The 23,977-nt window shown below is 33.0% G+C and overlaps 3 protein-coding genes across 3 annotated transcripts; 1 reads left to right on the forward strand and 2 right to left on the reverse strand.

Moving 5' to 3' along the window:
* On the reverse strand, window positions 1–826 carry LOC129290114 (BON1-associated protein 2-like). Its single transcript, XM_054926822.1, has one exon. The coding sequence runs from the start codon at window positions 762–764 to the stop codon at window positions 252–254; it is 513 nt and encodes a 170-aa protein (XP_054782797.1). The 5' UTR covers window positions 765–826; the 3' UTR covers window positions 1–251.
* Window positions 827–11,972: 11,146 nt separating this feature from the next.
* Window positions 11,973–18,866, forward strand: LOC129291515 (cell division protein FtsY homolog, chloroplastic). Its single transcript, XM_054928919.1, has 12 exons — window positions 11,973–12,323; window positions 12,787–12,891; window positions 13,051–13,124; window positions 13,225–13,283; window positions 13,598–13,635; window positions 14,161–14,281; window positions 14,430–14,498; window positions 14,601–14,683; window positions 16,513–16,581; window positions 17,560–17,622; window positions 17,789–17,927; window positions 18,503–18,866. The coding sequence occupies exons 1-11, from the start codon at window positions 12,000–12,002 to the stop codon at window positions 17,900–17,902; spliced, it is 1,119 nt and encodes a 372-aa protein (XP_054784894.1). The 5' UTR covers window positions 11,973–11,999; the 3' UTR covers window positions 17,903–17,927; window positions 18,503–18,866.
* Window positions 18,867–21,009: 2,143 nt separating this feature from the next.
* LOC129291435 (uncharacterized) lies at window positions 21,010–22,611 on the reverse strand. Its single transcript, XM_054928779.1, has 3 exons — window positions 22,348–22,611; window positions 21,901–22,046; window positions 21,010–21,346 (listed from the first exon to the last, which is right to left on the reverse strand). The coding sequence occupies exons 1-3, from the start codon at window positions 22,526–22,528 to the stop codon at window positions 21,203–21,205; spliced, it is 471 nt and encodes a 156-aa protein (XP_054784754.1). The 5' UTR covers window positions 22,529–22,611; the 3' UTR covers window positions 21,010–21,202.
* Window positions 22,612–23,977: the final 1,366 nt, after the last annotated feature.

Here is a 23,977-nt window from a genome sequence, read left to right on the forward strand (position 1 = left end):
ATAAATTATTTAATATATTAACTATATATCGTACATGTTGATTACGATTAAATTCAAATACATGGAAGGGATTTCACCCTACCTGATGGTAAATAGTATACATCGTACGTTTGGTAATCATGCATACATATTTACCAAATCAACGTTTCCTCTATCATTCAATATAATATTCAATCTAAAGGAAGAAAAAATGGTTTGGTAAATCTGTTTTTTCTTTCCACCATTTTGGGTTCGAAACAAAGACAAGACCTTCAAAGCTTTGCTGGGTATTTGTTCAACCACACTGGAATTCCACGTACAACCCCAGAGCAATCACTGTTAGCATTACCCACGGGTACTCCCTCCACTGTAAAACAATGTTCTGAGACTTTAACCCTAACTGAAACATTTATAACCCCATTTTTCCTGCACTTTCTATCCCACAATCTATAACTCAGAAAATGAACTTGATTTTGCGGCACGTATCCTCCCATGAAATCTGAAACTGGTATTCTCGCCATCCCAATGCTTGTCACACACCCCATTGCACTCTTCTCCTTCACCTCAGCTGTTATGAACCTCGCATGCACTGGCACTTCCATCTCCAGCTTCTCATTCCATTTTGGGTGGCTCCCTCCTTCTGATTCCATCCTCGTCGTCCACGTCTCTCCGGGCCTGCCCGACTCCGGCGACTGGAGGCAGACGAAGACGTTCTTCTTTACTTGCTTGCGGTTGATCCGGAGATCCTCTGCAGATAACACTGTGATCTCTAGCGTGTGTGACATGGTTTAATTTCTCTGGGAAGGTGGAGAAGGAGAATATTATATGGAGGTCTTGGAGCTGTGAGGAGAAGAGGGAGGGAATGGTTTTAATATGGGTTTGGGAAGGGAGGCTTAGGGAAGGGAAAGAGAAAGAGAGAGGTTGTTTCTGTTCAGCGTGGCGGGAAACTTCTGAGAAAAGGAGAACCGTTAAGTGACGGCGTGTGCCTCGGAGGGGAGTTTGGCAGACGTTTTTGAAGGAATCAAACGGTGACAGTTAGAGTTGACGGTGGAAGATACCTGGAAATTTCGTTCCTGACACGGAGGAATTTTCAAATCTGAGCCGGGAATTCCTGTTCATTTTCGTAGCTACCAAACTCCACTGGAACATTCAAGGTGGGGAGACGTGGGTCCCACCCTCACATTATGAAGGCAGGAGGGATTAGGATGAATTGAGCCCCGTTTCCATGATCCCGAAGATCAGCAATATGTGCTTATTGACAGGATGAGATTTGAACTTAAAAATTTTAATTTAAATAGTGCAAATTTAAAATATTATCATGTATTAAATTTATTAAAATAAAAATTATAAAATAATTTTAATAAATTTTTTATTTATAAATTTGGCCTATATTTAATTTAAAGGGTTTAATATTAAAATTTTTATGATTAATGTATATTGATAGTCAGATATCAATATACATTAATCATAAAAATTTTAATATTAAATTAAATTCTTTAAATTAAATTTAGACCATCTTAAAAATAAAAAAATTATTAAATTTATTTTATTATTTTTATTTTAATAAATATAATATATAATAATATAATAATAATATTTTAAACCTGAACCATTTCAAATTCCATATCAATTTCGAATGAATCCTCACCAAGAAAGTATCCTGGTACAAAATTCAGTGCCTACCAAATTGTATGTTTTAACTTTCAAGTCAGAAATGCATATTTTTAATAATTTAATTTTTATGCTATTTTATTGAAATCGTTCTAAGCCATTTAACTTTCATTTTTTATATATATATATATATATATAGAGCTAAAAAAGATATTAAAATATGATAGAATAAAAAATTCTAAAATTTCAACAATCTATGCTACTAGTCGTCGATCAGAATTATCCAAATTATTTAGTGAACAATTTTTAGATGCATGCTGTATGTAGATTATACAAAGTCAAGTGGAATAAATTAGGACCTACTTCAGACCAAGTCAACACCCTTGTTTATGGGGAACTTGGAGTCGAAGGCTTCTCTGCAAGCTTGTGATGGATGAAAAGAGAAAGAGAGTCTTATTATTGCTCCTTTCCCTTTAATTATATAAAGCGTAAATTGTATAATATAGCATATGGTAGATTTATGACAAAAGTAGTATGTCTATTGGCAAATAAAATCTAGAAAACATTATTAATAAATCTCTAATTAGGAACAAAATTGTGCTACAGGACCAAAGAACTAGAATGCTAGCAGAGAGGCTTGAGATTTTATAACTAGCTATATGCTTGCACTCTCAATCTATATGCTTGCACTGTTGTCATTTTGTCCTCCGGCACAAATTTAATTTCAATGAGAGACTTACTAGCAATTTGCCTGAAATGAATGTCACTTCAAATTGTTTATTTTATTATATATCATGCAAAAACCTGGTCTATTCTTGTTGATATGATAACCGGTAAAATCTGATTGGCTTAGTTCTAAACAAGCACTTACTTTAGTTTTTAGGGGTAATGACAAACAAGAAACCACGCAATTATTTAATTTCAAATAAGAACCTTGCTTTTTAACTAAATAATCCTCACTAGTGCAAAAATTATTTTTCACTACAGTTAAAATATATTTTTAACGACGGAAGATGGTATGTTGTAAAAGATTTTGTGATAGTAAATAGACATTTTTCATTACAGGTCAAAAGAAACTATGACAAAATATAATATTTTTTGCCACAGGTGCCATCTGACCTATGGCAAAAAATATAGTGGTAAAAAATATAATTTTTCACCATAGGTGGTCACGGACCTGTGGTGACAAACATGTTGACAAAAAATGGTATTTTTTGCCACAAGTGGGTTCGGACCTGTGGCGAAAAATTATTTTAGAGATCATTTATGGTCACAGTTCTATTAACAATTGTCGCCATAAATGACTTTTTATCACAGTTATTGTAACAACTGTGGTCGTAAATATTATATATATTTTTTTACTCGTACACTTATATCTATATATATCTCTTACTCACAAAACCTGCATTAATTAAGAAACAGCAACTCTAAAGACCAATACAAATATATCTGGTGAACACATATGAACTAAATTTACATTTTCAATATAAAGTATCTAAAAAGTTTCTATCTAACTACAGTTTATCATTACCTATTCCAAAAAAGCAAGATCTTATCTAACTACGGCATCATAACAATTTATAAAGCGAGATCTTTAAGACACTAAATCCTTCAATCCTATCAATTTAATATTACCAAAAGGCCAATTTCAACAAATTTTAACAAATATCAATTATTCAACTTCAAATTAATTATACTAAACATAAAGAAATTAAAATCATAGAAATTTTAAAAAAATTGACAACATAACAACTTATAAATTGAGATTTTTTTCGGGTACTAAACCCTCAATTTCATCAATTTAAGTAAACCACGATTGGTATTTTAATAATTATCAACTCTGATCAATAATTAATAGTATAATTTATGATAATGGGGTTCACAATTCATCTTAACAAACAAGCTTAAAAAGAAATTAATTATACTAAACACAAAAAAATTAATATCATGAAAATTTTAAAAAAAATCGACTGCATAACAACTTATAAATTGAGATTTTTTGAGCATCAAACCCTCAATTTGATCAATTTAAGTAAATTTTAATTAAAATTTTAATAATTATCAACTCTAATCAACAATCAATAATATAATTCTTTAAAGAAAAAAATTAAAAAAAGCTTAAAAAATAACAAGAGGTGAGCTATAATAAAAAAACAAACTAATTAAGTAGTAAATAATAATTAGTAACAATTAAAATTTATTCCAACAAATAAACTTAAAAAGAAAAAAATTGTATGAAAAGGAAATAAAAAAATTAGAAGCTAAAAATAATTAAGTACAAAAAAGTAGCTAAAAAATTGCCAAAAAAAACCTTATGCGATGGAATCTAGAAGAAACAGCAGCTGCTGGCGGTGGCGGCAACTAGAGAGGTGAAGAGACGAGCTGTGGGAAATGCAATTGGAGGCGAGCTGTGGGAAAGGCAGCTGGAGCGATGGCAGCTAGAACCTACTGGTGGAGCTGGAGAAAAGGCAGAGGTAAGGGAAAATGAGCTAAGAGACAACGGTAGTGACGGCAGCATAGAAGAAGGGTACAGCTAAGGGAAACAAGTTGAGGGGAATGAAGTTATAAGTAAAATCAAAGACAAAGGCACGGTGCTGAAATGAGCTGTTTGAATTTAAGACATATTAATGTTTGAAATTCAGACATATTAAATATGGCTGTTTTTATTAATAAAGTAATATTTAAGAAAAATTGATTTACGTAAAATAAGAAATACTCAATGAACATTATTTATTAGAATTATATTATTAATTATTAAATTTTATTTTAATTTTTTAAAATTAAATTTTTAATAAATAATTTACTTATTTATGTCTTAATTAATTTAATTTATTATAGTTATTTTTCAAATTAATTACATTTAGAAAATAAACAATTGAGTAATAATATACTTTAACTAATTAATTAAATTATTTACTTTTTTAAAATTAATTAAATTAATTTACTTTAATTAATTACATTTATGGCAATAGTTAATCTTAGGACTGTAACTATAAATGGAATACATAAGTATTTAATTATGAAAAAGCCACTTGCTCATAGATTGCCACAGGTTTTTGAGAAACTATGACGAAAAATGTGACATTAAAATTTTATTTTGCACTAGTACATCGATGACTATGTACCTAAATAATCCACCGGGGGGGACTAATGTCACGATTCCATTATCTATCTTTTTCTCTTGTATATTATTTTTCCAAGCTCCCATTGTTTTCTACTCAAATTTCATTCATTGTATGTCATGTGATTTACACAGCCACACAAGCTTTCATTATTTACCGAATAATGATTCCCTACTTTTTTAAAAAAAGAAGAAGAAGGTAATGGTTATTAAGAATTAATGCTTGGCAATAGCTAAATAGATATGATGTAACCCATCAACTCCAAATGCATATAATTTGTATCCTACTATAGATGTTTCTTTTAAATTTTTTTTTATCATTCATCTCGAACCCCCTTCCTCATTTTATAGTAGAATTTATATAATATATAATATGCTAAAATGAGCTGTTCGTAAAAAACAAACAATTAAAGGCATAGTGTCGCGAGGCGTGTCAGAAATGTAAGGTCTCAAAAGGATGGAAGAACTTGACTTCTAATCAAACACGGGGAACTCGGGCTCCCATACCACAGTTTACGCGGATGTGAGAATGTGAAGTGAAGAACACTAATGTAGATGCAGAAAAATAGAGATGCATTAATTAAAGAAAAAAGGTGGTGGGTTATGCTGGCTGTACAATAAAAAATAAAAACTAAAGCTACATGATAAAAAGAAAAATAAAGTAACAGGCGCAAAGTCTGAGACTGGTAGTTTGTTGATATTGATGATGACTATTGAGAGAGAGCTCCTCTATTTATAGATGATCCTGGCTTGGTGCTCAAGGCTCATGATTGCTACTTTTCTTGAATTTAGGAAGCACTTCTTCCATCATGTTTATTCATCATGAGTGATGGTTTTGACTTAATGGCTAAGATTTCATGAATATTCTTTTTTATATAATTATTTTAAAGCCAATTAAATTGAGTTGGGTTAGGGCCTCTAAATTTACAATTTGGATACAAACAATGCCCTCCGCATATAAATTGGCTAGAGTTTTCGTAGGCCAATTTTATATGGACATATCTTGAAGGATCGACTCATTCTCATTCTGATTAATAGTTGATCTAGTACTTTTCTTGAAAGACACCCTTGTGATTGAGAATTAAGGACCATGTAGTCCAATTTAGGATCAAGTTTCTTAAGGTTTAGGACCTCAAGAGCTAATTTTGGAATTGGCCTTTTGAGTTTTTAGACTGTAAAGACTAATTCTGTAAAATTTAGTTATTACGAGGCCCTTATGGAGAGAGCTTTTCAGGAGAGAGCTCTCGTAGAAAAGGCCCTTGTAAAACTTACCTTTCTGACTTTGGCCCCTATGGTGCCGACCCTTATGGCTGTGGCCTTTGTGACTTCAGCCCCTCTGATCTTGGCCCTTATAGTTACGGCCCCTGTGGTGCTAGCCTCTTGGTTGCGATCCCTATGACTTCGGCCCTTGTGACTCCAGCCCTAACAGTACTGGCCCTAATGGCTTTATCCCCAACGATACTAGCCTTGATAACTTCAATCCTTGTGGCTCTGGTCCTTCTAGCGCTGACCCTGATAGCTTCAGCCCTAATGGTGCTGGCCCCAATAACTTTGGCCTTTATGGTTTCGACCTCTCTGGTACTGACTCTAATAGCTTCGGCCCTGATAGTGCTAGCCCCAATGACTCCAGCCCCTCTGGTGCTGACCCCGATAGCTTCAGTCCTAATGGTGCTAGCCCTAATGACTTCGACCCTCGTGGCTCTGACTCCTCTAGTCCTGACCCCGATAGCTTCGGCCTCGATAGTGCTAGCCCCAATGACCTCGACCCTTGTGGCTTCGGCCCCTCTAGTGTTGACCCCGATAGCTTTAGCCCCAATAGTGCTGGCCCCAATGGCTCCGGCATTTATGGCTTCAGCCCCTCTGGTGTTGACCTCGATAGCTTCGGCCTTAACGGTGTTGGCCCTAATGGCTCCGACTCTTGTGGCTCTAGCCCCTCTGGCATTGGCCTCAATGGCTCTGGCCCCGATAGTACTGGCCCCAATGGCTCTGACTCTTGTGGCTCTGGCCTCTCTGGTGCTGGCCCCAATAACTCCGGCCCTTGTGGCTCCGGCCTCTCTGGTACTGGTTCCGATGGCTTTAGCCCTTGTGGCCGAACGGGCCTACTATTAAATTAGACTTGTCATTTATCTTTTGAGGGATGTTATAACGATCCTCATTATTAATCTTTTGGTCGAAGGACACTTTCGGAGACTACCCCGCGAGTCCATCTATTCTCTGAAGGTGCGAGCCAATTGAAACTTGCTCTTGTAACGATCTAAACATCATAGCAAAGATGTTCCTTAGCCCCTCCTTCAAAGTTTGCAATAGAGCTCTTTGCCGCTCGTTAGCTCGTACTTCATGTTCTGCATGTGCAGCCACGTTCTCTAAGTCGTAAGACTCAGGTCTATTCTTTCCAACAATATATTAATTCTTATATGTCTTAGGCATTTCTTTCACACAAGTCTCACCAAATGTGCCAAAAATTGTTCGTAAAAAACAAACAATTAAAGGCTTGGTGTCGCGAGGCGTGCCAGAAATTCAGGATTTCAAAAGGATGGAAGAATTTGACTTCTAATCAAACGTGGAGAACCTAGGCTCCCTTACCACAGTTCACCTGAATGTGAGAATGTAAAGTGAAGAATACTAATATAAATGCAGAAAAGTAGAGATGCATTAATTAAAAAAAAGGATGGCAGGCTATGCCAGCTGTACAATTAAAAATAAAAACTAAAATAACAGGCGCAAAGTCTGAGACTAGTAGTTTATTGATGTTGATAATGACTGTTGAGAGAGAGCTCCTCTATTTGTAAATGATCTTAACTTAGTGCTCAAGCCCTATGATCGTCACTTTTCTTGAATTTAGGAAACACTTCCTCTATCATGTTCATTCATTATGGGTGATGATCTTAACTTAATGGCTAAAATTTCATGAATATTCTTTTTTAGATAATTATTTTAAAGCCAATTAAGTTGAGTTGGGCTATGGCTTCTAAATTCACAATTTGGGTGCAAATAAGAGCCAATCGTAACATTTCATACAATTTTTCTCTAAAAAATAAACAAATATCTACAAATTCCTCTATCACTTTTAAAGCAACCTGCACATGATTGACAGTCTGCGTTGGCAATTGGCGTTCATTTTCGTTGCTAGCAATTTCCAATGGAAAATTCAAGGCCTAACACATAAAATCGATCGAGTCCAAATTTCAGTACATTTTATTATGAATTGTTCATCCCATGTACACCTCGTCTGGATAATCAAATCAAATTTGATTTGATGTATATATAAGTGAGTAATCAAAATTTTATATTTTTGGTGCTTTTTAATTTAAATAATTATTGTTATACAAATTTAAATATTTATATTATTTTACACCTTTCTCCATTTACGATAACATTTAATATTAAAATTTAATGAAAATATATGAAAAAAAAGATATCTAAGTTTTACTAAGTGGGTGTGATAATAATGGTAGCAGTTTGGATCATTTAAGCATTATTTCAAGATTCAATATTTGAAAGAGTGTATAGAAAATATCGCTTGAAAAAAAAACATCTTTTAAATTATGCTCAAATTTATGAATTTAAAAATTAGTATCATAGTTCTCCACTCTGAAGATATCCAAGGAAAAAAAGTTGGGAGAATGACAAATAATGATTTTATAAGAATATTAATATCAAAATTAAGATTTTTAAATAATGACGTTCCTGAATTTTAGTATTATTTTTACCATGTTTCAATATTAAAATTCTTAATTTGACTTTAATATTTTTACAAGGTTCTTATTTGTCATTCTCTCAAAAAAATTCTTATTACTCAATTTATTTATTAATATTTTGAGAAAAATTATGTATGAGTCTCATGAAGCAAACTTATTTACAAATAATAAGTTTCACAGAGTTTAGAAAGCAAAGGTCCATAGCCAGGATTTTTAGGACTTAAGTGTAATTTAAAATTATGATATAAATACAATATTGCCCTTACTTCTAATTGACGCGTGATCAATTTAACAATTAAATAAGTGAAGTTATAGAGGTAAAATATTGGACTAATAGTTAAAAATTATTGAAGAAGTAGTTAAAAAACTTTATTAGCAACACATGAGTCGCTCAACTATTAGATATATAAAGTTACAGTTATAAAATATTAAAGTAATAGTTGTAAATTATTGTTAAATTGACATGATTGATTTAACTATTAGATAAATGAAGCTATAGTTGTAAAATATTAAAGTAATAGTTGTAAATTATTGATGAGGTGGTTGTATATAATTAGTATTAAATTTGTACCGCATGATTAATTTAACTATTAAATATGTGAAGTTACAGTTATAAAAAATTAAAATAATATTTATAAATTATTAATTAATTAATTATAAATTAGTTTATTGATGTAGTGTATTTTTAATAGGAATACTATTATCTTCACATCCTAAGTTTAAATTACACTCGAGTCCTAGGAGACTTAGCTGTGATTTTTAAATTTTGGAAGAATTATTTGTAAATAAGTTTGCTCTACAAAAATTATATATAATTTTTCTTATATTTTTTTATCAAATCTTTATTTATTGCGATATTTTAATTTATTTAGTGCAGTAATTAGGGTTAAAAATTTAGCAATGCAGTTAACATTTTAATATATCAATGACATTCTTTCATTTATGTGTTTATTGACTAAACTTAAAAAGACTTATACCATGAAAAGAAAATACCGTGTACAGTTCAAGTTGTTCATACTTTATTAGTGTTAAGTGTTAACTGTTAGGTTAAGACACTGACCGTTCGTTTTTTTTTTTTTTTCCTTTTCGTTTTGGAGTGAAAAAGCTGACCACTCCTTCCGTTGAAATATTTTTTTGAGAGATTAAATATTAAAAAATATAAAATATTTTTAATTTTGTAAAATAGAATTATTTTTTTTAAACTGTCCCTATTAAATAAATTATTTTATATTTATTTTAGGGTAAAACATTCTATTAAATAAAAGTAAATATAAAAATATATGGTTAATTGAAAAACAAGTAACTATACTTTATATTTTTAAGTAGTTAAAGCATTTTTTAAGTAATCACAAACTTTGATTTTAATTTCATGACACAGGGCTCAATTTATCAAAAAAAAAAAAAATACATGTGAATGGTAAAAGAATAAATTCTTTCGCCACAGGAAATAATTATTGACGGAAGTTTATACGTGAGTAGTAAAAGGATTCCTTTATTTAAATTTATTGTTTCCATTTTTCTTTAATCCAATTACAAATTAGAAATGCCATGGACCGAATAAAAATGATTAAATTTAATTTATTTTCATTCACAAATTTTTCTAATTCAAACATAGTCTCGCTTAAATTATGAACCAGATTTACACAACATATAAATTGAACGCGAGATATCCTACACGCGAAGTTTGGTCTATTTATTAATTTGGATATAAACAAAAAACATGGAAAAATAAATAAAAATGAAATGAAATAACCTGTATCTGGATTCAGGATGGAGTTGGCCCCTTTTTTGAGATTTCGACAAAGCCTCTGGGGCGTGCATGGCTTGCGTTTACTGTTTACACTATTGCACAATAAAATTGTGGGAGACATTTCCAAGAGAATAAAAAAAAAAAAATTGCGCCTGATATATCATCAGTGTTGGGCTTAGTAGAAATAGTTAGTTTGTCGCTAACATGATAAATTAAAATTATTAAAAGAAGTATTTATATTTAATACTCAATTTTATCTTTAATAAAAAATTACCTATATCCAATAAACAATTAGTGAGATATAAATCTTTCCACAAGCCCTCCGACATATTATATGAAGTTTTTACCCTACCCCGTAAAAGCTATGTGTTTCATTATGTGAGTTATATTTTTTCTGACTTTCGCCTGCTCCATAGTAAACTTCAGAGGACATCAGATTTGCAATATAACCGTTCATATGTAATTTACAGCTCATTTCTTCCCCCTTTTTATTCGTCCTTTTGAAACCATGTGGGGATTATTGTAAAACTGAACAGTATTTCAAAAGACTCTTTTTAATTAATTCTCTCAACATTAAAAAATATAAAATATTTTTAATCAAATTTTATTTTAATAAAGTAGTTAATTGATTTCAAATTAATTCTATTTTTTCATATTTATCCCTATTAAACATGAATATTTTATTTTAAAATAAATATAAAATAGTTTATTTAATAGGGATACTTTTGAAAAGAAAGTAATGATTATACCTTAAAAAATTAAAAATGTATTACGTTTTTTAATATTTAATTTATCAAAAAATATCTTATGTTTTTGAACAGAGAGAGTACTTAATTTAGATTAATTTACATGTCTTATTGACCTAGTCTAAAGTCTAATTATCTCTTGACTTTCTCCCTTAAAACATGCCTTTTCCTAAATTTTATTAACCATTTATGATGATAATAAGACCTAATATTACGTGTTGAAAATATAATCCTTTTCTTTCACGTAACTACTAAATGTAAGATCTCAAACTCCCCCCACCCCCCAAAATTAACTGTACACTTTTCTTAAATAAGTCTGAAAACTAACAATTAGTAAATAATTAACTTACTTAATTTTTTAAATCTATATAAATTAGTTAACTAATTCTCATTTGACAGAAGCACTAGTTAACTAATTCAAAAAATCTTTAAAGACAATAACAGTACCAATACTTTAAACTAATAATCTAATGAAACTTTGATCCAGTCCATAGTTGGTTCTCTTCCATTATCGTCTCCATCAAATGCCGAAATACTAGCGTCTCAGGCCGTGGCTCAACTTTAAGATTCAAAGGACAAATCCTTGTAATCACAGGCAAAGCATAACTGAATTTTGGTTTGAGACCAAAGGGTCTTACACAACCTTATTAAGTAAATGATTCAGTAATTAACCTGGAACATACTGATCATCATTAGTTCCTGCACAACCTGAAAACTTGAAACTAAGATTTCACAATTCTATTTTGCTGCAGAACATTTGAAGACAAGCCATCAACTCAAGTTCAACAGATCAGCAATCCCGAAAATCTTACAAATAGACACATCACTGACAAAAATGAACAGTTAAGTTGATCACTATCAGTTCTTCATAGGTTTATTGAAACGAAAATAGCCTATGGAAACAAAAAGAATACAGAACAAACCACGCATTAATTCAGGGGAAGAAGCAATAAAGCTACCACATAATAGACGCCGAGTGCGAAGAGCGTTTTGCTTAATGAAACGACATCGTTTCTCATCCACCTGGTAAACGCTCGAAACGGCAATTTTTCAGTTACTTTATCTTCTCATTCGGAAAGTGCGTATCAGCAAAAATGGCTGCGGCTACATATTCTCCTGCTTCACTCTCTCGCTTCTATGTCAGTTCAAGACCTTATCCCCCGAAATTTTTCTTCTTCAAGTTCTCTGGTACCGGAAAAGACCGTTCTCGAACCGGTGCGGCTCGGTTCAAGTGCTCGGCGGGGCAGACTGGGTTTTTTACGCGAATCGGCCGTTTGATAAAGGAGAAGGCTAAGAGTGATGTGGAAAAGATCTTCTCTGGTTTCTCCAAGACCCGAAACAACCTGGCTGTCATCGACGAGCTCCTCCTCTACTGGAACCTGGCCGACACAGACCGAGTCCTCGACGAACTCGAAGAGGTTCCTCTTCTTTGGTTTTGAAGTGATTTTCAGGGTTTTTATTATTTATCTTGAAAATGATTTCATGCAGTGAAGAGAATAAGAATGTGAGTATTGGTAGCTAGTTAGAAGTTTGCTTTGAACGATGAATATGATATGGCTTTAAGCTTACGAAATTTCTTTCTTTGAATGTAAATGGTAAGAATAGCGCTATATGCAACTGACCGCATTTAACATCAAGTAGCTTATTCTCTGAATCCTTTTTTTCCCTTTTCTTTTGCTCCGGCTAAATTCAAAAACAGCCCCTTCATCACTGGTAGCTTTGACAGCTGTGAGCACCGTAATTTTTTTTTAAAATAATGCTTCAGCGTGATTTCTGCATCTATGGGGTATTTTTTATTGAAAATTGCGAAGAAAAAATTCATATGAAAACATATATATCGATGGGAAAAATTTAATTGGAACTTCTCATTTTTCTTTTCAGGCACTTTTGGTGTCTGATTTTGGGCCTAAAATTACATTGAAGATAGTGGATAACTTGCGTGAGGATATATTGTCTGGGAAGCTTAAATCAGGGAGTGAGATAAAGGTGAGCACCTTGGAGTTTAGGAATTTTTAATTCACTAATCTTATGCTTTAATGCCTGACTGATGAGCTACACATAATTTCTCCCAATACTCTGCCATGTTGCAAACCAAGCAATTTTATCTGCAATATGAAATACTTTGCTGTATTTTAATGGCTTTAGGAAGCATTGAAGAAGAATGTTTTGGATTTGTTGACCACGAAGGGGAGTAAAACTGATCTTCGACTTGGATTCAGGTGGGAGTCTGCTTTAACTATTGCCTTCAACATTGTTACAAACTACTTTGGTTGTGTTCTGATTGTGGTCGATGTTGAGTTAATTTTTTAATGTAATCAGGAAGCCAGCAGTAATAATGGTAGTTGGTGTTAATGGTGGCGGGAAGACCACATCTCTGGGTAAGGAAAGGACTTCAGGTCTTGGCCCTATAATTTGTCATATAACAAAATGAAAACCTGAGACACCTTTTACCCCCTCCTATGATATTGTGAACTAACATAAAATGGTACATGTTTCATTATCTTTAGTGGGGATGGGAGATTTTAAATCTTTTACGGAGCTATTTTACATATGCATATTACAGTCTTAAACTAATAATCGTTATATGAACTCAAACTTAAAAATAAAACGGAAAACCAAAAAAAAAAAAAAGAGTACAATCTTTACAGTTTAACCAACCAAAACCATGCTGATTTGATCATTTCACTTGCAGGTAAGTTGGCCTACAGATTGAAGAATGAAGGGGCTAAGGTGGGAATATGTTACCTGAGCTTTGCTGTGGCTATTGTTTTATTCTCTGAATTAAAATTGGTTCATCCATGGAGAACCCATTGCCTGAAGCCTTTGAAGAAGTAAATTTGAAGTAAATAAACTAGAAGGTGATACGAAAATAATAAAAAGTTTATGTCATTTAGATGGTTATTGGCTGTTGAGGGTAGTTAGGTTCTTTAGCTGTCTTTTAATGATTTTACTCAGCATTCCTATAAATATTAAGATGCCTCCCTCATTTGTAAATAGCCTATGGATATAATGGAAGTCTATTGATCAGAATCTCTCTCTCTACTCTCTCTCTGGTTCTCTCTATCTCTCCTGTTCTTCCTCATTCTTTCCCAATTCTGTTCTACTTCTTTATCTCAATTCTACTTTCTTCTCTATTTTCTGCAACAGAAGGATTATGGCATTATGTAATTTGATGTCTATGATCTATGGTTATGTTTCTCCCCTCACTTTATTGCATGGGAGAATAACATATTTCCATGTTTGCAAATCCACCAGATATTGATGGCAGCTGGTGATACATTTAGAGCAGCTGCTAGTGACCAACTGGAAATATGGGCTGAGAGGACTGGGTGTGAGATAGTAGTGGCTGAAAATGAGAAGGCCAAAGCATCATCAGGTGTAAATGGATTTGCATTGATGTGATTCTATTGTTCATCTTTGAGTCTTGTAGCATCTGCATGACGTTATGTTTCTTGCCTTTATTGCTGTTCACTGCTATAGATGATATGCGATGGATAAAACTTACCTTATCGTGTTACTTGCAGTGCTATCACAGGCAGTTAAAAAGGGAAAAGAGCAAGGTTTTGATATTGTCTTATGTGATACATCTGGACGTAAGTATAGAGACTTTTTTTAAGCCAGTGCATAGAAACTTAATATTACCTACTGTGTACTTCGATGAAACTTAATACATCTCTTCATTTTGGTCCTTTCAGGCCTGCACACTAACTACAGCCTAATGGAAGAGTTGATTTCTTGTAAAAAGGCCGTTGGCAAAGTAGTTTCTGGTGCACCCAATGTAAGCCCAAGTGATTGATGCATTAAACTTTTTACTCTTATTGGTCCTTTGGTTTCTGGTAATTGGTAATTTTTGGGCAGCTAATTAGATCATACGTCTTATGTTTGGTTAGAAGGGAGGGGAGTAGAGGGAGGGATTTTAATGGAGGGGAGGGAGGGGAAGAAGGAGGGGGAGGGGAAGGAAGAGGGTAGGGAGGGGGAGAAATCCCTCCTAATCTCCCCAATTTGGAGGAGAGGGGAGGGGAGGGTCCCTTCCCTTCCAACCAAAAGGGGGTCAGTTCTAATCCATTGCTAGTATAATATGATTTGGGAATATAGAAATACAACAACAAGCTTTATCCTATTAGTTGTGGTTGGTTACATGGATTATATGATGCCATTGAGTTTTATCATTTATCAAGCTTTTAGGAATGTTGTTAATTAATAAATCTCAGTCAATAACTTCTATAAGTGTTATCTTTGGCCTTCATTTACCCCTCTTAACAAGGCTTAAAATTATTCGTTCCACTCTCCTCATTGGTGCTTTTTGTAATTTTCTTTGTACATGTTCAAACCATCTTAAATGATTTTCTACCATTTTTTCTCAATAGATGCTGCACTTACTTTTTCTTGTATGTACTCATTTTGAATTTTATCTTAACATGTATGTCTGCACATCTATTTCAACATTCTTATTTCTGCTTCTTTAACTTTATGCTCTTGTTGTCTTGTTAAAACTCAACATTCATTACCATATAACATAACTAGTCTTATAGCAATTTGATAAAATTTCCCTTTAAGTTTATTGAGCCCCTTATGATTATAAATAACTTCTTTAACTTTTTTCCAATTAAACCACTCAACTTGTAGCCCATGTGTAATATCCCTAACAATTTTCCCATCATGTTGAATAATAGCTCACAAGTGTCTAAAACTTTTTCATTTAAGGTGTAATTTGATCTCCTAATTTCACTTCCAAATTATCATTGACTAACCTCTTATTAAAATTATAATGCAAATATTCCATCTTACTCCCACTCAAGCAGAAATCTTTTGACTCTAATATCCTTATTCATAACTCAAGTTTATAGTTAATCTTTTCTCTTATCTCTGAATTAGAATTACATCATCCGCAAAAAGCATGCATTTGTGGATTTCCTCTTGAATATGCTTAGTCAAAACATTGAAAACTAGGTCAAATAAATAAGGATTCAAAGATAATCCTATATATAATTCAATTCTTATAGGAAAGTCATTTGTTTTATCATCAGACATTCTTATACTAGTTGTTGCCCACTCATACGTATTTTGTGTAGCTCTAATATAGGCAACCTGGATTTTCTTCTTTTTCAAGGTTTTCCAAAGTACTTTTCTCGGTATACGGTCATAAGTATTTTTCAAAGTAATGAAAACTATATGAAAATCTTTATCTTTACATTGATACTTTGTGAGATGTTCTTGTACTAGTTGATGTGGGAATGTGGAAGTAATATTATCCAATGTTCATAGCAATTGGGTAGAGATGAGTATTAGGGCTTTAGGATGACCCCTTGGCCTGTGATGTTGAAGAAGATATGGATATAGCAACTTCTGGAAGTCTGGCACCCATGTCATGCGTATGACATTTTAAATTGCGTTTAAACACTAGAATATCTCGTCATGTCATGGCGTTCATATCACATTGTGTTCCATATCCATGCCTGTATAATTGCTTTTCGTGGATGGCCTTTAAATTTGAAGCTATAGCTGTAGTCAAATCAAATCTATTGATCACTTTCAAATGTTCTGAATCACTACATGATAACTTTGTTTTGTTTAATTGTCATGATTGAGTTTTGACAATATTTGCAGGAGATTCTTCAAGTTCTGGATGGTACCACTGGTTTGAATATGTTACCACAAGCACGAGAGTTCAATGATGTATATCCACTTGTGCTTTCTCAATTGAATTTTGCCTGAATATTTCTGTTTTAAAGAGATTATTTTACATATTTGAAACCCTTTTGTCACCATATGGAGATCCATGTGGTTCACTTCTTTGGGATGGGTATATGATTTTTGAAGTTAAGGATCTGGATATCAGAGAACGCTTCTTATGCAATGTTTACTGCAATGATCAAAATAATCTAATGGTGCGTCTGGATTAATGAAGATTTTAATTTGGATTTGAATTTGAACTAAATCCCTCATTTGGATATACAAAAAACTATAAATTTGGATTGATTTAAATCAAAATCCATTTTTTATTACTATTCCTTTATAATTTCAAATCCTCTCTACATCCTAGTCATTTGAAATTTCAGTCATTTCAAGCATCTCATTCTCTTCATGTTTTCACTATCGATACCTTTATGTTTCTCGTATCTATTCTCATATTTCATTCTTATTTATCATCAATTAAAAGATAGAGATAAATTCATCATTTTCAATTTTCCATTTTTGTTTCAAATCTTGACTCATTTCTCTTTTTCATTTGAAGTTTTTTAGACTATCCAAACAAAAAATTTTAAATACATAGATTTTAAATATGAGATTTGAAATACAATATTTCAAATTTAAAATCCAAATTCACCAATCCAAACACTACCTAAATGATTTGAGTATGAAATTCCGGTGCTTAAGGATTGTAGCTGGAATATCAACCAGGAAACCATGAAATTTTACAGGTCTATTTGTAGGGGAATGCATGTTTAACTTCCTTCAAACTGCAGCCAAATGAATGTTCTGCCACTTGTATATGCTTTATTTTGAGGGTATGACGATGCTGGTTGTTTATTTTTCTTTGCCTTGATTGTTTCAACTATTCCTGCCAATGTGTCAAGATCTGATACGACTTTTATCTCTGGTTTTATTTAGCTTTAACGGTGATTGTTGCTTTTGACTCTGAATTTGATACAGGTTGTTGGGGTTACTGGTTTAATTTTGACCAAGCTAGATGGTTCTGCCAGAGGTGGCTGTGTGGTAATTTCTTGATATTTTATCTAAATGACATTTCTAATATGCATGGTTGTGGTTCGCAGTAAAGATTTATTACCTTAGTTAATCCATTAAAGTATTCCTTAATGGTATTATTTCTTCTTGTTGGAGTGATCATGGCGAGAAATATGATAGCTATTTCTGATGGCAGGTCAGTGTGGTTGATGAACTTGGAATCCCTGTGAAATTTGTGGGTGTTGGGGAAGGTGTTGAAGACCTTCAACCTTTTGATGCAGAGGCCTTTGTCAATGCTATATTTACGTAATTCAAATATAGGCCTATAGGGTCTGGTGCGTGCATCATATAACTAATTTGTGCTTTACATTATTGTTATTATTATTATATAGAAAATAATAGGGAAAATCACCATGAAGTTCCCCACAACCATTCAAAATACCTGAAGGTCCAATGAAATCCTTAAACAGCTATCAGGTTCCTAGGGACTTAAGGGAGAATAAAATTAAAATAATGATAACCAAGATGTCTATATTATAAGATGCCTTATTGACAACGTAGCAATAGCCGTTCACTATAGGGCAAAAGCTATTAACAAGTAAGGCATCTGCTAGTGACAATTGTAAAAGTGAAGAAGAGTGAATGACTATTGTCAAGTTAGCAACAAGACATCTTTTAACATGAGTTGATCATTGTCATCCGAATCTTATTCATCCCTAAGTCTGTAGGGACCTGACAGCTATTTATAGATTTCATGGGATCTTTGGGTATTTTAAATGGTTGTGGGAGACTTCATGATGATTTTCCCAATTCCTTTACTCTTTGAGAAATACTATCACAAAATTAAGAATAGTACCCTGCGGCACATGATTTTAAATGGAGTTTCTATTTTGTTCTTATGTTTTTGTAGGTTTGCATACAGTCTTGTGGGGTTATTGGTTGAACAAGTTGACTTTAAGGAGGGAAGAATGCAAAGGTGGCACGGGGCAGACAACATTTTAATTGTAGGACTGACCTGCCATGATATTTAGAGCCTGTATATTGAGATTCGAGAGGTATGAGATGCTCTTCATGCCTATGGCTGCAGTTACTTACAATGGGATTTAGAGATTAAGGGAAACATCCCCTTGATTGTAGTGTATATAGACTATTGAGGGAGACTGTAAAATGTAAACAGTAAACTCATGCTTCCTTGTTCATTGTTTGAAATTAAGAGGAACACCCCCTTTTATTGTAGCATTAATATGCTATTCTAATTTAGAACTATTTAATTATCACTTTTGTTGATATCAATTGTGCATGCCTAATTGTTTGACTGAAAAAAAGGGTATTTGAAAACAAGTGTAAAATCCTACTTGTTAAAAGAGTTGAGCTATTATCCTCAATATTATGAGAATTGAACTAGTCAATGAACCAGTTGAGGTATTAGATTATGATTTAATAGTTAGATTGGGGTTAGGTCATGATTGAATCATTTGTAATTAAATGAATATATTTAAATATTATAGAGAAGTATAAATTAGTTTTCTTATTGTTTTTTAAGTTTCAAAATCATTGTGGATATTTTTTGGGAGATGGTGATCGCATTTTTTTAAAGGAAAAAAAGAACTAAATTTGTTTGAAAAGATATGCGGATAAGTATTTGGATGAATATAAATGAACGATATGCTTACATGTAAAGAAACTAGTCATAATTCCGCGCATTGCAAGATTAGGCAAATTTAATAAGATGCAAATTGAAGTAACAACAATAAAGTTTGGAAATTTAAGACCGCAATTTGTTGCACCTGGATAGAAAGGTAATGTTTGATAAGAAATCCAAGCATTCGTTAACAAAAAATTAACTAAATATGCAGTTGAAAAAACAAAGTTACCAAAAAAAAAAAAAAATCTGTGAGCGAAAGTCTATTAAGGAAGCCAACATTGGTAGTTATACTAAGAAACTAAGTTCTGCTTAAAAATCAAGAATTTGTAGCTTGGAGCTGTTGGAAGATCTTATGGAAGACCACATTGCTAATTGTTGTTTGGGCCTCTTTATTATTTTTATGTATTAGTATTCTTAAACCATCCATACTTTTGACTCTAGAACATATAGCTAGTCAAGGGTGAAAATTACTCTTGACAGATAAAGGCTAACATTAGATAGTGATTGACCTTGATTTTTATTTATTGTTGTCATTATAAAAGAAAGTGATTGTGAATTGTCTTCTTTTCATGTGAAAAGATCATCTATTTTCAAAAGAATTTATATCCATTCTATGTGTAAGACCCTTTTGATTTGTGCTTGAACTATTTAATGCCACTGCTTCAATTATGCATTTACGTGTTGTACAAAGATTGGCATGCTTTTTGGTGATTGGAGATTGCCCAATTGGACGTATGGAGATCACTTGCTATGATCCTGAATCTCCCTATCCCCAATCGCACACGAAGCCTCTAGATCATTTTCACCTTTTGGTTTAACGTTGTCTGTGTCTCCGTTTGTCCTTCATGCAATTCTGTAATCTACAAGGGCTAACGTCTTTAACCAAAGAAAGTTGAAGGAGGGGATTTAAAAATAAAAAAAACAGAGGTACCAAATTAAAAATTGAGGAAAATCATTGGCACCAACTTTCTGGTTTTCCCTGTTGTTGTTTGCAAAAGTCCCACATCGCTTGAGTGCTGATGAGAGAGGGATGCTGATATCTATATAATGGAAAGGATGGATGAACTATGACCATGCTCTTCGATGAAAACTTGAATGAATTGTGAGCCTGTGGGGGAGTTTTGAAAGTTATTATATTTTATTTTAGGTACTTTATTTTCCCTAGGTTTATTTAATATTTTACACTTTAATTCACCAGTGTTTGACCAGTTCGTCCTTTTGATGTTGGTTTTTGTTTAATCTGGTAATTTGTGTGTTTCGAGCTGGATTACGTTCTAGTTTTTTGGTTAAACTAGTTCGATCGGCTGGTTTAGTCTAGTTTTCTTAACTTGATCATCCTACATGTCTGGCTTTCGAACCAATTCCCTCTTAAAAAAATAATTCAAAATTGAATAGAAATAAAAAAGAAGAGAAAATGAAGGAGGAGAAAGCCGTCAACAACCGGAAGTGGGTGTAGGAGCCAAAAAGAGAGGAAGAGAGAACTTAAGTACTGTAAGGTTTCCTAATTGATAAAGTCAAGGCTTCTAAACCAATCCTACTTAAAGTTACACAATAGTCTAAAATACTCTTGATTAACACTAGAGTTAATGGATTTCTCTTTCTATATACATAGTTTTACACTACATACAGTTAAACATCAAATGAGATGTAGCATTAAACATAACAAACAAGAATGAGAATCTTTCTTTCTTTCTTTCTTTCTTTCTTTCTTTTCTTTTCTTTTCTTTTCTTTTGTTTTTTTTTTTTGTGTGGAATAAGATGGCAAGCAAAGCTCGAGAAAATAAAGGAGCGAATAGAATTAGACCCTACTGCTCGTGTCTATCAAAGAAACGATGAGAGTTATCTCTAACTATGCCTAAGCAATTAGCAGGTACAAACGAAATCAAAATAGTGTCAATCAAAATAGCATCAAACATAACAAACAAGACTGAGAACCCATTCTAAGTTCAACAGAAACTTCAATGCTCATAACCTGGAAACTGGCAAGTTATAGAAGGAAGCACGAGCAGTATAAGTTAACTTCCCTGTTTTCTTTTGTTTAAACTCAAGTAAAACCACAGTCACGTTTCTCCCACTTTTTACCACTAAGCCATTGACTTGCAACTCCGTCTGCAAACAAATTTAAGCACGAGTATACATCGAGTATGAGAGTCTTCCCTAAGCAATAGTTAGGAAATATGGAGACTCACAAGCATGAACATAGTGACAATACAAACTTTGAAGTGCTTGTGTAACACGTGCAATTCTTTGTTTGGAGTGACTGTGCTTCAAAAGCAATAGTGGCTTATATTTCAAACTCTTTCAAGTTTAAAGAGCCACAATATCAATACGAGACTGTAAGGGATATGACTCGTCAGGCAAAGGCAACTAACCAACATGCATATTGAATCAATAACCATTCAAATTCAAAACCTTTCCTGTAGACTTGTGTTTTATCCACACTTGAAGCAATGGCTTTTGTGTAAAGGGCTAAAGCGTATAACAGAAACCGTTTTTAGACCTTTAGTTAACGACTCAAAGCTTCACTCTTGTTTCAGATCGAGTTTAGGCCAAGTTCCCCATGATAGTATGATGAAACATTATGAAGTATTGAACTCCGTAGTATGACTGATCTACAATACATGATAGGAGCGCAGATAACAATTCAATTCAAAAGAACTCACATTCTGCATGGCGCCAGATAGGCAAGCCAAGGAAATTTCCCCAAGGAAAATTTCCTTATCCTCAACCACAACAGTTCTAGCGCAATCAACGGACACCAATTCAACTACAGCCGCAAGAGCCCCACCATGAAGGGATTTGAAAAATTCTGCAATCCCAATGGAGAAAATGAAAGATCAAATCTTGCAGCTAAGATGAAAATAGCAAGAGTTAATAAACCCATCAGTTTCTTTCCCTCCAAGAGCTGTACATTAATTCGCTAAAATTTTAGGAATACTAGTAATTTTGCAATGCATTTGTTTTTGCAAGGACCTGTTAATATTGAATTCTGAAACACGAAACTTCCTCTCCAATTTTCTCAGCTACCAGTACCACATAGAACATTGAAAGCAATAGTACCCTAAAAAACAAAAAAAGAAAATGGAACAATAGGATAGAATAGGTTACACCAAGAGGAGGTTTGACGGTGAAGGTGCAAGTGATTTGTCCCCTTTGGATATGATCGACCTTGAGACAATTGCGAAGGATGTCGGAGTAGAAGTCGTAGGTATTGCAATTTTGAGGAACAGGCTTGGTGATTCCCATGGCTTTCAGGAAAGATAGCGTCGAAGAAACATACTGGGGTTCCATTTCCTTCGGGAAAAATGTTGAATTTTTGCAGAGCACAAGGTACCCTGGCCGAAGGACGCCAAAGATAAAGAGCAAGACCAGGTCCTTTTTTTTTTTTTGGACCAGAGACCCACGTCCATCTGCTTGTTAAAAAAAAGCATAAAATGAAATTAATTAAAAAATGATTAAAGTATAAGGGAGAATAAATAAACCATATTTATAAAAAAATAATTTACTTTATAAAATTAAAAATCATAATTCATAAAATTTCTAAAAATTATAATGATTTATGTGTTAGTGATATATAATATTGAGTTTTGTCATATTTAATATGAAAGGGAGGTGATTTAATTTATTTTCATTTTAATTTTTTAAATCATTCCATTCCCATTCATTTTACTAAACTCAACCTTTGTTAGTTGTTTTTTTCTTTATTCTCTTCCTGTTGTTGTTATTTTCAAAGAAAAAAAAGCTACTTTTCTTGGCTTTTCAAAATTCAACCATTAAATTATTTTATAAGCAAGCAATTTAAATCGGTTTGTAGGTTGGCTATTTAACTACCAACCCTTTTAATTTTTCTCAATTTATATAAAAGTTAGTAATTTAATCTAACTTATTTTTCACCCAATCTATAGAAGCCAATTCATGTTAATCGGGTGGGCCTATATTTTTATCTCCATTTATTGTTGTCTATTTGTTATTTAAGAAGAAAAAAAAATTCACATCTCTTGGCCAGCCAAAACTTAGCCATTTGAGGTAAGGCATTTTATAAGCAAGCAAGTTATCAGACAAAACGCAGAAATTATAAAGGCCACCATTTACAAAGACAAGCTTGGTGTCCCCCTGTTGTGGCAGAATTAATTGGTATTATACAAGGACTTAGCTTGTGTTGGGAGTAAAATTTCGTCAAAGTGGAAGTCTTTTTAGATTGTTTTGAAGTCATTAACTTAATCACCTAGGATTGTGATATCAATTATCCTTTTAGGGATCTTGTCCTGCAGGTTAGATCCTTCCTTTATAAGGGTGATTAAATTATTTTTTTTAACCATGTTTGTAGGGATTGTAATGGCGACGTGAACTCTTTAGCTAGATTATCTCACTTTTTGGACGTCAACTTTTATGTTTTTGATTATCATCCATGCTTAAATTTAGAGGCAGAAGATAATGAAAGAGGATAGATGGTGTTTTTTTTTTTTTTGTCTTCTTTTTGTTCCTTCCTGCTTCTTTCTTCGGTTGTATGTCTTTTACCTGGTTGATTAATGTATCTCAGTAGTATTAAAAAAAAAAAAGGACAAGCTCTGTTAATTGATCCGTGACACTAACTTGTGAGTTTCAGTAGAGGCTGTAAGCAAGCAAGTCATTAGGTAATGTTATCTATCACTGTTGAATCTACACACAACGAGTAGCTGCAAAATGGGCTGCAGGTCTATCAGCCTAATTAGTAGCAAGATTTGGGCCAAAAGAATATTA

Source organism: Prosopis cineraria, unplaced genomic scaffold (genome assembly GCF_029017545.1).
Source record: "Prosopis cineraria cultivar Desert tree isolate PC_DT_omini unplaced genomic scaffold, ASM2901754v1 PC13, whole genome shotgun sequence".
NCBI lineage: Eukaryota > Viridiplantae > Streptophyta > Magnoliopsida > Fabales > Fabaceae > Prosopis > Prosopis cineraria.